Source organism: Camelus dromedarius, chromosome 10 (assembly GCF_036321535.1).
Source record: "Camelus dromedarius isolate mCamDro1 chromosome 10, mCamDro1.pat, whole genome shotgun sequence".
Taxonomy (NCBI): Eukaryota; Metazoa; Chordata; class Mammalia; order Artiodactyla; family Camelidae; genus Camelus; species Camelus dromedarius.
Window position 1 is genome coordinate 59,437,729 of NC_087445.1, and position 17,870 is coordinate 59,455,598.

Consider the following 17,870-nt stretch of genomic DNA (forward strand, 5'->3'; position numbering starts at 1 on the left):
ATGGCTAGGAGCTGAACCTACATCCATCAGATTCCTTCTCCTACACCCACTGCCTCTCAAGATAAGTTCCACTTTTGAAAATCTATAATATCTGCCCCTCTCCACCCTCTTCCACCTTACACTCTCTCTCCTCCAGGTACATACTTTCTCCCTCATACCTAGCCTACTCCTTCCCAATGACAGATCTGCCCCATGACTAACAGAAGGATCCCTTCTTCCTCTGAACTTTTGTGGCCTAAATTCACTTGTTCATTTATTCCTGTATTTAATGAGCACATAGTACATGCCAGACACTATGTCAGTCACTACAGCAGTCAACAAAATGGGTAAGATCACTGCCCTACAAAACTTAGGGAGAGAATAATTAGACAAAAATAATAATAATAATAATAAATCAACAAGATAAATGCTGACTGTGGTAACTATTATGTAGGAGGTAAAATAATATGATGGGAAAGACTTTTTAAATAGAGTGGTTGGGAACTGTTTGATCTCTCTGAGGAGGTAACATCTGAGTTAGGACCTGAAGGCTGAGAATGAGCCAGTCACATTCAGGACCAGAGGAAGAACATTTCGATGGAACAGAATAACTAATGTGAAGACCCTGAGGTGAGAAAGTTCTAGGCGTGTTCCAGAAAAAAAAAAATACGACCTGTTGGTTGGAGCACAGCTAGCAAGAGGGAGAGTGGCATGAGGTGAAGGTGGGCAGAAGAGAGGAGCCAGGCCACAGAGGGCCTTGTTAGCCTCAGGAAAGAGCCTGGATTTTATGTAAAAGCAGTTGAATGACCTTGGAGGGTTTAAGCAGAGGAAATGAAACCATCTGACTTACATTTTTCAAAGACCATTTTGACTGTTGCTTGGAGAATGGATGGGAGGAACGGGAGTAAAAGGAGAGGTCAGGTTAGGGTCCAGAGCGGCAGGCCAGCCGAGAGAGCCGAGGTCTTGGAGGCCCTTGAGAAGCAACAGTGGAAACGGAAAGAAGTGGGTGGGTATGAGACGTATTCTGGAAGCAGAGTAAGGTTCTTAGTGATAGATTGAACGTGAAGGCGAGAGAACAGGTAGGATCAAGAACAATTATCTGTCAAAAGAATATATGGATGTTCCTATGTGTCTGAGTTATTGTGCTGTACACCAGAAATTGACACAACATTGTCAACTGACTATACTTCAATTAAAAAAAGAAAAAATAATAATAAATAAATATAAATAAAGAAGGAAAGAAAGAAAAGAAAAAAGAACAATTATCTGTCTTATTCATTTGACCTTTATTTCCTACTTGAGGATTTAGTGTTTTTTAATGAATGTTACCCCAGACATGGACAGTTCCTAAGGACAGAATCTTTATCTTATGATCTCTTGCATCCCCATAATCCCTACTTAAAAAAGTGTGTGTTGCACAGGAAATAATCAATAAGTATTTGCTCATTAGTAGCTTGCTGCTACTTTATCATTGTCCAAGATGCAATAAATGTTACTTTGATACGCTAACAGCCTCTGAGTAAATTCTAAGTATAAACAAGACAGGAACACACTACCTCTATTATTTGTTATCCAACAGAAGTAACTCACACCTACCAAACACCAAGTAAATGAAAGACCCACAAAAACTAGTATCAGTCTCGTACTAGTGAATTCTGGGAAAGCTGCTTAAACTCCAGTAAATTTAATCATAATAGCATTCATCAAAATCCTACTAAACACAAGGTAGTCTATTTGATGCACACAGAAAACCCTGCAAGGTAGTTTTTTCTCATGTAGTTTATAGACATAAAAATGGAGGTCCTTGGAGTTTAAGTCTCATTCAAGAGTTACAACACTATTAAAAACAGCACCAATGTTCAAACCATGGTTTGTGTGACCCCAAAGTCCAGGCCCATTAAATTTGGGCAGCCTCACGATGAAGAGGTCCACTCTAAGCCTTGACAGAGACTGACCTTACAGGTGAGCTAAAATCTCAGAAGAAAAGGTTGCATGAAAAGACATTCAAATCAGTCAGGAAGGGTTCTATAACAACTCCCTCTGCCCAGTCTTGTCTCCAAGAACTGTCCCAGGGCAACAGAGCTGCTGGAAATGAACATCCCTTGCCGCTGTGTGATGCCCTGAAGCCTTCCCAGTACCGACGTTTAACTCCGTGATATGAGGGTCTGGCAGGGGGTCTCGCCTGGAACATAAGCGAATCACAGATATTCCCAGAGATGGCAGCCACTGCCACTTCTACTCAGACTTAATGGTACCCAAGAAAGCAGGTGGCCCCTATTAAGAAGTATTCAAAATATTCAATAGAGGCTGAAATAAGTAATGGAAATATAGTTTGACATGAAAATCCCAAAGCTCTTACCATCACAGGGAAATAAGCCATTTAAAAACAGTTAAGGGCAGGGAGAGGGTATAGTTCAGTCGTAGAGTGCATGCTTAGCATGCGCGAGGTCCTGGGTTCAATCCCCAGTACCTCCACTAAAATAAATAAACAAATCCAATTACCTTCTCCCACAAAAAAAAAAAAAAAATTTAAGTTAATATCCAAAGGAAAGAAAAATTAAGCAGCACAAATTTTGTATTGCATATGCATAGGGGTCTTCGTTAAAGGGTATGTTTCTCTGGCAAATTATGTAATTAACAACGTTTGGATCTGCATCAGGAATAGAGTCGACTAATTATGACCATGGCTGGGAATTTTTCCTTCCTATCTATCCTATTACCTGTGATTTTATTCAAATAATCACCTTCAAAATAGGTCTCCCTTGGGGGAAATGTATGGGGCCAGTTTCAAGGACCACATTTACACTGTAACTCTGATTCGTATCTTTAAGGTAAAAATGTTTATCCACACTGCTAGCTTTAATATTCTACCCAAGAAAATATTCCAGAAGGACATCTGCTTGATGAAAGGAAAAGGCAATTTATGGCCTCTAATCCACAGCTGGCTCTGTCACTAATGTCAGCCACATTGATGGCTGTTTATTATCCACATCAGCACAATTATGTGATTGATGATAGGGAAAAAAAAAAACAGAGTAATATGAGGTTTAATCTAAGACTGTTTTACAGACCGATAAATACCAGGCTGAAAAAGAAAAAAAAAATGACCAATAATGTCTATAAATTGAGGCAGACATTTTGCCAAATGCCAGGGGAATGAATGATAGGCCTTTTCCACTTATTGATATTGACCAAAAAAAAAAAAATCTTCCCAGAAAAATAAACTACTAGATGGAAGGCTCTGACAAAAGGGCAGACACAAGTACGAAAACTGCAGAAAATCACATCAAAGTCATTTTTCATCTTTACACAACAGTAACAGGAATACGCCTCCCTTGTGCCTTGGGATCAAATCAGAAGGTTTACATACTACCTGGAAATCAGTGAAACATGGGAGGTTGTAAGGGCCCAAACAGTCTCGGCCGATGAACACCAGAGCGGACGCTGTCCTCGCGGTCTAGGTCAGATAATTCAGCACTTAGACCTGCACCTTCTTCACTGCTTTCATTTGTAAGAATATCCTCTCCCCTTCCGAACGGTAAGTTCTCTGTGGGCTGTGTCTATATCCTGTATTTTTAAAACCTCCCCTGCAGTCATGTGGGTTATTAATATTACCGTGAGCGTTAAATTTTGTGACGTTTATATGTAGGAAATATGACTCAAGGAATGGGGTTGAAAAGTGTAACCTTCTAACAAAGTTTCAAGCACTTTATGGCATGTTCTAATTTTGGCAAAACACGGTTAGACCCTCAATCCAGGATCCCTTGGGCATTAAATCACATATATCACTGATGTTGGGATTGGAATCTAACATCTCAATATGTGGCAACGTGAACTTAGAAAATGTTATCACAATCATCAAAGGGAAATGGGAGGGTTATATTCCATGAAGCACATTCTCAAGAGGCGCTTATAAACTGCTGGAACTAAGCTAACAAGCTCATTAGTAATAAAAAGTCCACTTGCCCTTAAGGCAGCAGAAAGAAAAAAGAATTCCTTTTTGATGGATTTTGTATTCCAAAGTCTCCCATGAACTTTAACCTCAACTAACAATACATTTCCTTCAGATGATATTCACAGATCGTTTGGAGGAAAAACAAAATTTTCCACTTCACATAAAAACACTGTCAACGGTGTCTAATATGGAAACAGCTAGAATCTGAACACTTCAGAAATCGCAGAGGAGGTGACAGGGTAGGTTAAAACAGGAGTGCTGGTAGGGGGAAAAAGAGTTTATCAATATACCTCTTGAAAGGATCTTTCATTTGTAAAGGTGAGATGCTTTGAAAGGCCCGGGGATCTTTCTTTTTTCAAAAAATAACATTAAAATTCTTCATTTAAATGGTCTAGTTGTATATAGAATATCTGAATTTTAAAAATCAATAAATAAGGTAAAGTGAAAGCTGAAGAATTTCAGACCTTCCCACTTTAAGGTAGGAAGTTTCAGAAAGACCTTAATTTTTTGTTAGAAGCAATACCTGCCACTCCCTGCTAGATTATGAGTCTCTTATTATGATGACAAACACTTACCCAGCAGCCACTCTGCATCAAGCACAATGCCAAGTGCTTTATATCATCACCTCATTAAATCTTTGTAATAACTCTAACAGGGGAGGATCAGTTTTATCCCCTTCTTCAGAAGGAAACTGGAGTTTGGAAAAATTGAGAGGTGGTTATGGAACCCATGAGTGGCTCAGCCAGAACTCACACAAGTCTTTCTGATTCCAAGGCTCATGTTTCATCACCCTGAGTCTTCTAACCAATGTCATTACTTACTTTGCGCACTCAAGTGGCTCCAACCATTTGTAAGTGACATATTCCAATGGCATTTACTTGGCAAAGGGGTAACGTGAGAGATTTGTTGCAGGCAGCGAGTAAGTCAATGAAGCTTTAAAAGATCAGGACGTAGTGAGATGCCAGAACATCTATTTCAAATGAAGCCAAACTCCCATCGCCTGGAACACAGATGCTGAACACAAGGTAAGGGTGCTGCCACTCCAGCCTCTCTCACCCAGGTGGACATCGTGAGTCGACCACAGCACTCTTCCCTGCTAAGCCTGGCTAAGAACTCAGAACCCTTGCACACGACTAAAAATTCAGAGATGGCAGTTCAATGACCTCACCTGAATGCATTCATTTGTATTCCAATTTATGTCAAAACTTTTTCAAACTCTCCCCAACCATGCAGAGGTGAGATTGGGCTCCACTATGAAAATCTCAAAAGATGAAGAGTTTGACTCAGCAATGATAAGCGTCCTTCTGGGTGGGTCCAAGACCACACTGGGCAGGAAGACACGTCTGCCCCAGCGTGCCTCTCCTCCTAGCCCTCCAGCTTTTCATCACTGCCTCCCACCTCCAGGGCTCACTGAGGCTGCTTCGATATGGAATTTGCCTTCTAGAAAAGTGCTCTGGGTCCTCAATTTGATATATAAGCCAGTGACCTAAGGGAACTATGAACTAAGAACTGGAGTGACTTGCTCTGGTTCCTAATGGGGACTAATACCCATCACTAGTTGTAAACAGAGTATCTGTGAAACGGGAAGTAACACCAACCTACTAACCACCTCAGAAGGCATTTCTAAAGAGCAAAGGGGACAGTGTTTATGGAAAACCTTGTAAGCCTCAAAGTGCTGGTCACCTCTAGAGAACTGGGCTCAGCTGTGAGCAGACTTCAGAAACCAGGTCCCACCCCGTTAACCAACTCGAAGAAGAAAGTCGGCCTCTGCAATCGGCCCAAGGATGGAGGGGTGGGCCATCCATCCTCCGAGGGCCACATTCCTGGATGTGGGGAAGCCAAGAGTCAGCCCCAAGGCTGGTTTACCAAAGCATAGAAATATCATGCCAAGTGAGAAGGAAGCATGAAGGCCCAGAAGACAGGGTAAGAAGGTGTGGAATCAGGAAAGGACATGAAGCTTGAGGGGTGAAACAAACGAGGAGGCCACGGTTTTGGCAAGGCTCAGCCACAGGGCACACTGGGACGTGGTCCGGGAGCCAAATACACCACCTCTGCCGTCTTCTGCACCGCCTTGCTCGGGGATGCAGGGCGCCTCCCCAGGCCCCAGGGGTGCCGGACACCGGGCCAGGTGCTGGAGGCTGACGCTGAGGAAGACTCACAGCCCAGCAGGGCAGACTGATGAAAATCATAAATACTCACAAATAATATACTCACATGTTGCGCACTAAGAAAGAGAACATCAGAAACGAGGTTTAAACTGAAACTTGAAAAATGAGAAGGAGCTTGCTGTGCAAAAAGCAGGGAGACTCCCTCAACAGATGAATGAATAAACAAAATGCAGCAAATCCATACAATAGAAAATTACTCATAGATAAACAAGCCCGTACTGTATAGCAGGGGGAGCTATATTCAATGGCTTGCAGGAACCTAAAATAAAAAAGAATACATATATATTATACATATATGTATGTATAACTGAGTCACGATGCTGTACACCAGAAACTGACACAACATTGTAAATCAACTATATTTCAATAAAAAAAATTTTTTAAAGGATATTGGGGTTGGGACAATTTCGTAAATAAATTTTTTCAAATGTTTAAGAACAACAATAACAACAACAACAAAAAAAGAAAATTATTCAGCCTTAAAAAGGAATGAAGTTCTTCAAAAGGTACAAACTTCCAGTTGTAAAATAAATTAAATCCTAAGGAAGTAATATACGACATGATAAATATAATTAACACTGTTGTACATTATATATGGAAATTGTTAAGAGAGTAAATCCTGAGTTCTCATCACAAGGAAAAAACATTCTTTTTCTAGTTCTTTAATTTGCTATCTACATGAGGTGATGAACATTCACTAAACTCACTGTGATAACCATTTCATGCTGTAGGTAAATGGAATCATTATGCTGTACACCTTAAACTTATACAGTGCTGTATGTCAATTAATATTTCAATAAAACTGAAAGAAAAAAAAGGAATGAAGTTCTGATACATGCTGTAACATGGATGAACCTTGATAAGATTATGCTAAGTCAAATAAGCCAGACATTAAAAGACATGTGTTGCATGAGTCCACACATATGAGGTATCTAGAATATAAATTCACAGACACAGAAAGCAGAATAGAGGTTACCAGGGGCTAGAGGGAGGGAGGAATGGGGAGTTACTGTTTAATGGATACAGAGTTTCTGTTTGGGACGATGAAAATGTTCTGGAAATGGGCAGCAGTGATGGTTGCACAACATTGTGAACATACAATGCCACTGAATTGTACACTTACAAAGGGTTAAAGTGGTAAATTTATATTATGTGCATTTTACTACAATAAAAATGTTAAAGCAGGTTGGCAATTATTTCAAGCAGAAGGAAAAGGGTCTGAAGCTAAGAGATTGCCATGCTGGTTGGGAGAGAATGATGGGAGACGTAACCTGCAGGGAAGCCAAAAGGCCAAACTCCTGTTGGCCTCAGAAGCCATGGTTAGGAGTTTGGATTTTATTCTAAATGCAGTGGCCATTTCAATGCTTTCAGAAGGGTTTTAAGCAAGGGGAGGCAAGTGTAGAAGCGGATTATTATTAGAAGGGACTATTCAGTACCAGACACACTGCCCGTGAAAATTCCCAGCCCGAAAAGAAGATTAAGCCCCAGAAAGGATGGGAACATATCTGGAAGACAGACATTCCCAGAACCCTCCAACCGCCTACAGTACAACCTGCTGGTCATTGGACTCTTTCACGAGAGGCAAAGTATTCAAAGGGAAGCGTACAAATGCCACCTCTTTCAAGAACCACCCCATCTTCCCACCTGAACCCTCTTAGTCTTTCCCCATCACCTCACATGACACTTAGGAGCTCACCCTTATGTAACAGTTCATGGTGTGCCTGTCTTTTCTCCCCTCGCAGACTCCAGACTTTCCTAGTCACAGGATCTATTATTAAGTACAACATCAGACCGGGACTCTCATGATAAATTGATGATAAAGTTAAAGTGATGCCTTCACCTTGCTCCTGGCTTGGCTGAATTTTTTAAAACTCAAGTTCTTTAAGCTATCCCTTACAACTTGCACATTTTCTGAAAATTAAAATAATAATAACAAAGTCATAGGAAATGCAAGCTAGAGTTTCTATCTTTTTCAGAGTTGATGGAAACGTGGGATGGACATTTCCATAAATTCCTACCTATTTTGGACGATTTCACCCTCACTCCGAGCATCAACTTCCGAGGCCTGTTCGCATGGGGAACTCGTGTCACAGCTCCCCTGCCAAGGCAGCAGAGCCTCCAGGGACACGGGAATTGGGAGAAGACAAACAGGATCCGCCAACGGTACCTCCTCTGATGGGGAAGTCTGTTACCCGACACTAACGCCACCATCTGTAATGCACAGCTGCTCCTTTCTCGAGTACCAGCTCCTCAGCCTCCAAGTTCACAGTTGGCTAGTGTTTTCAGTGGAATTCCCAATTCCTGTGGCTTTATAACTCTGAGCTAAAAATACAGAGCCGGCTGGCACACGGCCCAGATTCTGGAGCCCAAAAGAAGACTGAAGGATAAATAAGGAGCGTGCACAGCCCTGAGATGCTGGTGGCCATGTGGTGACTTGGGGGAGGCACGGGGGGAGGGTGTCAGCAGGCGAAGGGAACAGTTATTACAGGAGGGAAGAAAGAAGTGAAGACCTGCTCAGTAACGGTTCTTTGGAGAATATAACAAGCACTCCCCACTAAATTAACCGTCTATATTCTCAGTCCAATAATCCGGACAACTACTGATTTTCAAAGTTAATACAAATCGTCTTACATGGGGTTTCCTATATAAATCTCTAGGGAGTTCTTTGATCTGCATTATGGCACATTTTAATCTAAGTTCTGCATTTTAATTGATCCATTGAAAGATAATGTTAGGATTAAAATGTACTTTAAGAATTTCTTAACCCCTAGAATGACAATTATCAAAATATGTTTAGAGCCTGAATTGCAAATTAGAATACCTAGCCAATTAACTTAGCCAAGGCCATCACTGAGGTTTCTCAGTTACACAACAAATTCAATGAAAACTGGGTTTTTTTTCTTTTTTCTGAAATGGAAACAACTTCATTATTTTGTCTAATATGTTTTTAAAAAATTCCTTCAATACAGAAAGTATTTAAAATACAAAAATCAGCCAGGATCTCTCCCAGTGGAAATTACCACCGTTAACATTTTGATGTATAGCTTTTTAAACTTTTTCATAAATATTACATGTACATATGGACTTTTTTAAAGTTAACAGCATGTTATACAGTTTGTAACTTAGTAATATACTGTTAATACTTATCTATGTCAATAAATATTCTTTCTGACATAATTTTATTGGCTACAAAATATTCCATTTTATGTATATGCTATGATTTATTTAAGCAATTTCCTTATTGTTAGACATTTGAAATTGTTTCTGATATTTCACTATTACAAACAACTATAAACAAATGTAACTCAGAAAATAAAAAATGTGAGTGCCTACACCAGAAACTGACACAGCACTGTAAATCAATTACATTTCAATTTAAAAAATAAAATAAAATAAAGTTTTCCAGCCAATAAAAAAAGGTGAGTGCCTTACAGTTCTCTCTATAAAAAAATTAAAAATAAATTTGAAATACATGATTTTTCTAGGAGTATGTAAATTACCAAAATGGATACCAAGAAGGATAAGAAACTTAAACAGACCAGTACCAAACTTTTTTTAAATATCCTAGGGGTGAGGGGGACGGTATAGCTCAAGTGTTAGAGCACATGCTTAGCATGCAGGAGGTCCTGGGTTCAATCCTCAGTACCTCCTCCAAATATAAATAAATAAATAAATAAATAACCCTAATTACCCCCCCCCATTCAAATAATAAATAAATAAATAAATATCCCAAGAGGTCTGCCTCTCCAAAAGTGCCATATCCAGATGGTTTTCTAGGTGAAATCTTCTAAAATGCTATTTATAGTATTCCAGAGAATAGAGAAAGAAGGAAAGGCTTTCACATTTTTTTCTCAAAATTTAGAATACCAGTGATACTAAAACCAACAAAGATGGTATAGAAGAAGAAACGAGACCAATCTCACTTGTGAATATCAATGCAAGAATTCCAAGTAAAGTCCAGCAAATATAACCCAGATTAAAAGAATAAAACACCAAAGACCCAGAAGAATCCATTCTAGCAATTAGTACTGATCATTATCAGGAAATCTAATCATATAACTGGTTAAAGGGGAAAAAATATATGTGATCACCTTAATACATGGCTAAAAGGTGTGATAAAAATAAACCATTTCTGATTTTTAAGAAAATCCCAGTAAAATGGGAATAAATGAATGCTTCCTTAAGATTATGTACACGTAGTAAAAAACTAGTAAAATGATGAAGAGAGAGAAAGCCAAAAGTAGAAAACACACCAAAATCCAACATCATCACAAAAACAGAAGCATACCAGAGTGTACCAGGGTGATTAAGCATACAATCTCGGAAATTAGAACTCTAAATCTAAATTTCGGCATGATCACCAGTTGTATAACCTCAAACAAATTACTTAATTTCTCCATGCCTCAGTTTTCTCAATCTGTAAAATGGGGTTATAATAGTACACACTCATAGGGATATTGTAAAGACTGAATGAGTCAATATATATAAATGCTTAGAACAGCACTTGGCACATAGTACTATACTAGTATACATAAGACTATAAGCAGACGTGCATAACATCAAAAAGCCAAGATCGTGAATGAATAATGAAACTCTAAAACCATTCCCATGAAAGTCAGGACTAAGAGAATATTCAAAGTCAATACTACTATTTAAACTTTTGTTCTGAAAACACTAAGTGGTCAGTCAAAAGAAAAATACTTCTACAAATACAGAAAAATGAAAGATGAATTATTATCGTTGGAGGATGATAAAATATTATTCCTGTAAATACCAAGAGCAGCTACTGAAAACCTATTAGAAACAATAAGAACGTATTGGATTTATTTAATTCATTCACTACCCCCAAAAAGAGATTCAGAGAGAAGTATGAAACCATTCTCAAGATGGTGTAAGCTGGGAACCTGGACCTTTGGAAACTCACCTTGGCAGTTTAATTTTGGGGACTCCCATGTGCCCAAGGCTGTGCATCTTGAAACTGTATCTTCTGAGCCACTGAAAAATCCTTCTTTGCAAGCATAATGAACCTGGCCACCAAGCCTAGAGGTATAATTTCCTATGATATAGCCATCTGGGACCTCAGGAGGGGTGCCACAGTCTATTTCTGAAAATAAATTAATGGCAAGTTCATTACTATGTGAATGTGAATTTTCAAAATTCGTAACCTCTCTCCTCCTCTACCTCATCCCCTCTCCCCACACACATACACACCTGAGCCAAATTTTAAATAGGCTGGTTCGTTTCCACATGACTTCTGGGCATGTTTCCAGTGACTGTCTCTACTTAATCTTCTCCTTCCACAGGTAATAGCACCTAAACATGCACAAAACTGGAAGAATCTGGCCATCAGCCCTCACTAATTCACACTAACTAAAGGGAAGCCTGGCCCAATGAAGTAAAAAATTTAAACCGCCCATTATCTTAAGATGTATACACCTTTGTAAGTTTCAGGGTCACTTTTGAGACGCTGCACCTTTCCAGATCAGCTGTGTTTACTACCTAACATAATGGTTAGTATCTGAATACCAACTGACTACTAAAAAAATCCCTGAAGTTACTAGTTTTAGCTTTTTCAGTATTCCCTTCTAAAATCATGACTGTTGCTTTATTTCATAGGTTACACATGTGGAAAGGAACAGCTCCCGCCCACACGGCAACACAGACCCACAGGCTTAGGTTCAGAGCAGGAGAATCTCACCTTCAGATGCTGCATTCTTTGGCAGAAACCCACCTGTGCATGACGTGGCATCTCTGGTCGGGTGGAAAGGCTCAGGCCCGCTCCTTGGCAAGTATCCCTCCATACAGTAGCACTCAAAGCTCCCGTGAGTGTTCACGCACCGTCCTCCATGCCTGCACAGGTCGGAAACCTCACACTCATCTATGTCTTGAGACCCATCCCAAATGCAAGGGAGAGAAAAACAGAAAAAGGGAAAAAAATGGTGGGACATTGCGACAGCCATTTCTCATGTTCTCAGTCTGCACGTATACAAGTGGATGCATCTGTTTGCAATTGTATCATTTTATTTTACTCCTTAAGAGTTCTCCTCATAGATCCCTCACATCGTGGGCACTAACAGGTGCTCGATAAATATTTGACAATGTGTTATGAAAATATTTAGAGACCAACAACCATCACCAACTCTCAAACACCCAGCAAAGTGAACTCAAAGAACTATGCTAAAAAAATCAATTACTCTAAAATAAGGGTGGTCTCACCCTCATACTAAAAGATCTGAAGTAGAACTCCTAATAAAAAATTATTCAGACGAGAGCGAAAAATGCTTTCCACCTTCTAAGCGCAGGACAATGAGGCAGGAAGTGAAGAAGATAACTCAGAAGGGTCTCACTCATTTTAGCAAGATTAGAGGGGCTTAAACCAGCCTTCAAGAAGGACAAGACATGCTCCTTAGCAGACTTTCCCCCTTGACTGAAGATGGTCAGAGATAGCAGGTCCAGGAGTAAACATCACATAATGATTCAGAGGCTGAAGAAGAAATCTCTCTGCCAGTTAGCGGTTTTTTACCCCAGAACTGGCTTAGAGCACAAAACATAAAATTTTAAGAATTTCATCAGAGTCACACACACACACACACACACACACACACACACACACACACCAATTTCACTCAGAGAAAAAAAGGACCTTAAGTGAAATGGGATTTTTTCCCAGGACATCGGCAAGGACCATCAGGGGGACAGAGGACAGGGAGCAGCATGACTGAAGAAAGTCTGGTTGCTCCCAGACTCTGGGATTTCAAAGACCAGCAATTTTGGAAGGACTGAAATATGGTGGCCAATATTGTATTTTGCCAGGTAAAGACTCCCCACCCCGCAAAAAAAAACTACTATCATTTCATAAAAGAAAGAACATGTTAACCTCAGAACTCTGCAAAGAAGGAAGAAAATAATCTCAGAATCCTTCTAAATTTTTGTTTGGTGTAATTGTATTAAAATTCACTATATTCTTTATGTTTGTTTGTTGGTTGGTTGGTCTTGGACCGGTGAGCCCCTCTTCTCTCACTGATTGCTGTCTGGGAACCAGTAATTCATTCAATTGCTGGAGGAGCCGACACACGTTATCAATTCTGATCAATGTCCATCTTTAGTGCAGCACACTTTGGGGAACTCTGTGGGAGATCGGTTCCAAAGATGGCAGTGGACAATTCTGCCCCTTCCTTTCTTGCAGGCGTCTCCTCCCATCAAGAGTGGAGTCCACTTCCCCTCCTCTTGGGCTGGTCTTGAGACTCGCTTTGGCCAAAAGAACTCAGCAGAAGTAACACGGTGCCTGCTCTAGACCGAGCCTAGAAGATGCCTGGCAGCTTCCTTCTGCCTCTGCTGGAACCCAGTGTCCACTCTCTGAGGAAATCCAGACTCTTGTGCTTGGGAGAGAGGCCCTAAAGATGAGATGACACCTGAAGACAGAGGCCACACTGGGGAGAATTAAGGTGCCCTGGTCACTTCAAGGCCCCAGTGTGAGAGAGGCCTTTTATCTGCCAGCCCAGCCCAACCCAGCCTCGCCCAGCCACCTGCTGAATATATCCACACAAGTGGCAAAACCACCCAGCCATGGAATTGTGAGGAACAGTAAATTGCTGTTTTAAGTCATTAAATTGGGGGGAGTGGGAGAGGGTGGGAGGAGTAGAGTTATGCAGTAAGAAATTACCAAGACACTTTTGACCTGTGAAGAGACGTTGGAGACCAAAGTTACGAGGATACTGTATCAATGAAAAAGAGGGGGAAGTTTCTGAGAAAACAATGAAGTCTTGGAAATTATAAACAAAATATGAATGCCAAAAATAAAAACTCAATAGAGGCACTGAATAATAGGTTAGTCACTGCTAGAAAATAAACTCACAAATTCCAACCTGAGGAATTTTCCAAAACACATAGAAAAATAAATTATATATGACAGAAACTATGGGACAGAAAAATGATATGAGAACAGATCCAAAATATTCACTATCTATCTGAGAGGAATTACAGAAGAGTGGAATAAGTGTATAAGAATCAATATCAGAAGAAAAAAAAAATCACTCAGCTTACATATTCAAATTCAGGTAGCTTTCTGAGGTGACAGGCATGAATGTGGAAAAGTGAAAGTCATTCTGAACTTCATGGAATAAAAGGAAAATCTATATACCTCCTGAGAGAAAGGAATGGTAATTTAGGAGGAAAAGAGAACCAATCTGACCTAGGACTTCTTGTGTTTCAGACACTTGTGTTTCTACTTGAGCCAGTGAGAAACATCAGAATAAATAATGCCCAGAAAGGGGAAGGCCTCATAAAACACAACAAAGAGTGGTGAGAAGTGAAACCAGTAAAACTTAAACAATTGTTGATAACAGAATCACAGAGGCTTTGGTAACTGGGAAGAAAAGGCTTCTTAAAATAAAAATAATACAAAATAAAATCAATCTCCATCTAGTACAAACTTTAAGAAATGGTAAAATCATTTCTAAATGCATGTGTTCCTAGACTGGACTCATCATTTTGGCTTATCAAGATTTTCTTACTCCAAGGAGGAATTTGTAAAAGGTGTTTATGGATATACCTTTGACGCAGAAATCATTTTCCAGCCTGATCACCTGCCCCAGACTCCTCAAAGGAGAGTGAGTGGGAGTAAATGGATTTTTCAGTAGACTGTTCAAAATAAGTGGTACAAGTATTACAGGGCAAACATGCAGTGCTATGGAAAAGAAGTGGAGTTTCTAGGTGCTGACTAGCTCTTTATGGGTCACCGTAGTCATCAATCAGTTTGCTTTGTGTACACTCACTCAACAACGTAATGACAATAATTGTTATAATGACTGTTAAAAACAACCACTCCTGCATGTCATCCTGCACATGCCAAACTCTGCTCTAAACACTTCATTATTTATTACTGTTATTTGCACCTTATTTCATCCTCACAGTGGCCCTGCGAGGTTGACGCTACTATTATCCCCATTTTACAGATGACGTAACTGAAGCATAGAGTGGTTAAGGAACTGGGCTGAAGTCACACAGGTTAAGCAGTGGGAAAGCCAGGATGTGAAGCCAGGAATCTCGCTTCCGAGACCATATTCTTAACCACTAGGCTGCACTGTTTCTCCCTTTGCAATCTACGCCTACCGTCACCCAATCAACAGTTCTCTATCTCATCCTGAGAGATTGTCAAAGATGTCAACTGCCTTAACGAAGTCTACACATGTCTACCACGTATCACTGAGATTAATTAGTACGACCTGATTTTGACTTTTAATCCCTCCTGATGCTCACAAACCATCTCTTTTTTAATCCCTTTTAGGATCTTGGCTGGACAAAACATGAGAAGCTCACCAGAACAACTTCTCCAAGTAGCAGTTGATTCCATGGGGTCTTCAAGGTTATAACATGTTTGCTGGTGAAGAAAAATGTTCTGAGCAAACTTACTAACATACAACTAATCAAGGGGGAAATGTCCTATGTCCCATTCTATATATAGGATCATGTAACTTTATCCGTAGCCAGAACAATTCCTTGCTAGAAAGTAGCAGGACCGAGCAGGACACTCAGACCTGGTCCCCGGGTCCTGATGTTCTATATTTAATCCTTTCAATTAATAGTGTGGATTTGAAAGTCAAACAGACGCAGGTTTGAGAACTGATTCTGCTACTTATTAGTTGTACCAATGTCTGTTCCTTAACCTTTCCAAATCACTTCTGTAAAATGAAGTTAATTATACTAGGCTTTTTGTGGAGATTCAATAAAACATGTGGAAAGCACTCAGCATGGTGCTTGGCTGACCTTTGGTCCTCGATACGTGCTAGCTAACACGTGAATGGGTCTTGCCTCTCTATTGACTCAGTTCTCCCCGAAGCACAAGCCACTCCTGCATGACCCACGCCTGAGCCTGGCCCTGACCGTGAGCAATGAGCATGTACACGCATTCAACACACTCTTCCAAGTTCCTGGCTGGAGTCCCGGGAGTGGCCACACGGCTTGTTCCACTTGATTCGAATGCTCTAAGACAGAAGCGAAAAATCCATCTGGAAGGCCCTTAGCTAGAACAGGAATATCAAAGAACAGGCGTATCAAAGAGGTAAGAGTTCAAAAAGAAGCTAGTCTGGGAATAACCCCATTAAACACAAGCCCTTGTCCTAAGACACCTTTAAGATGTGAAGACTCAGAATGGACTCCGTGGGAAAAAGGCACTGAAGAACTTTCAAATTCATGACAATGTTCTCACAGCCTACTTTCTCCACATCGCTCTAAGAACTAGTTCTTTCCAATTCAATGAAGTAAGAAGAGGCAAAAATTACTTCTTCACATCTTGGAAAGTAAAATTATTTTTTTCCTGCCACCTTCCCTCCTCAAATGCCAGATTCAGCTAAGAAGCCTACATCTTAAGAAGCCACATTAAAGGAACACAAATACCCATTTAAAATCAGGACTGTTAAATTCATATCATCTACTGATATTATGCAGCGTTGGCAAGGGTATGAAGAAATGAAGACATTCATGAAATGATTAGTGAGAGAATATTGGCATGAACTTTCTGGAAGACAGTCTGGCACTATGTAACAAAATGTAAAATGTGTAGGTAGCCCTTTGACACATAAGTTACTTTCCCGAATTAATAACAGGGGGATAATTCCTTGTAAGGATGTAAGTACCAGGATGTTCATTATAGCATTTCTTACAAGGGCCAAAAACAGAAAAATAATCACAAAAAGGAGGAAAAAAATAATCTGTTAAGTAACAGAGTACAGCCATTCAATGAATTCCATATAGTTAATTTAAAAGGTATTATATATCTATCTCTATATTAATTTACAGATGAGTTATAATATACAAATAATAAAACATACTGATCTTAAGTGCTCAGTAATGAGTTGTGACAATCTCACACAACCGTGTAGCCAACAAGATACAGAACATTTCCATCACCCTAGGAAGTCCCCTCTTTTTCTTTCTAGTCAATCCCCACTAAGCAAACCATTTTTTTTATTTCTATCATTAGAAATTAGTTTTGTCCGTGCTTTATATAAATGGACTCTCTTATAAAACACGTGTTTGTGTGTCGCATCTTTTATTCAACATAACATTTTCAAGATTCCTCTGAGCTGTGCATGTATCAATAGACAGTTCCTTTTCATTGCTAATCAGTATTCCACTGTGAGAATGTATCACAATTTATTTATCCATCCTCCTGCTGATGACATTTTGGGCTGTTTCCAGTTGGGCTATTATGAACATTTGTATACAAGTCTTTTGTAAACATACATTTTCATTTCTCTTGAGTTATATATTTATTTTTATTGAAATGAAAAGATCATGTGTTGTGAGTGAAATAAATTTTGTCTTCTCTTATTTCATGGAGTCAGACATGGAGAAAAGAACATCGTATGTTATAGGAATGAAACAGCAGATTATGGAACAACATATACATATTATTAATTTAAAATATTGGTTGCAGGAGAGATGCACAGAGGCATCTTAAAAGCAATTTCCCATAATATTGAGTTGTTGCCTCTGAGTTAATATTAGATGATTTTTTTTTCTTTCTCCTCTGTATGTTTCATAATTGCTTGACTTTTCTACAGTAGTATTTTTTTTTAGTAAATGGGAAAAACAGAGCAATAGTCCTTCCTATGGGGGAAAAATATTGACTTATTTCTTCTGTCTCCTTTTGGAAAGAGCAATCATGGATCATTACAATCAGAGGTAAATGACCCATTTACCCTACTCTCTTCCAGAGCTTCATCCTCGGGTAACAGCTCCATCCTTTCTGACACGTAACTTTTGCT

At 39.7% G+C, this 17,870-nt stretch overlaps 1 protein-coding gene across 40 annotated transcripts in view; it reads right to left on the bottom strand.

Annotated features, from left to right (window-relative positions):
• The window catches only part of SUSD1 (sushi domain containing 1), a 145,683-nt gene that overhangs the window by 110,325 nt on the left and 17,488 nt on the right, over positions 1-17,870 (bottom strand). For all 40 annotated transcript variants that reach the window (XR_010382774.1, XR_010382779.1, XR_010382776.1 and 37 more), the window contains exons 4-5: positions 11,834-11,986; positions 11,027-11,206 (exon numbers count right to left, since the gene is read on the bottom strand). Coding sequence is in view for 26 of the 40 variants with exons in the window: in XM_064490418.1 (XP_064346488.1) it covers positions 11,027-11,206; positions 11,834-11,986 (333 nt within the window). In the remaining 14 variants the exon portion in view is untranslated. The remainder of the gene's footprint in view (positions 1-11,026; positions 11,207-11,833; positions 11,987-17,870) is intronic.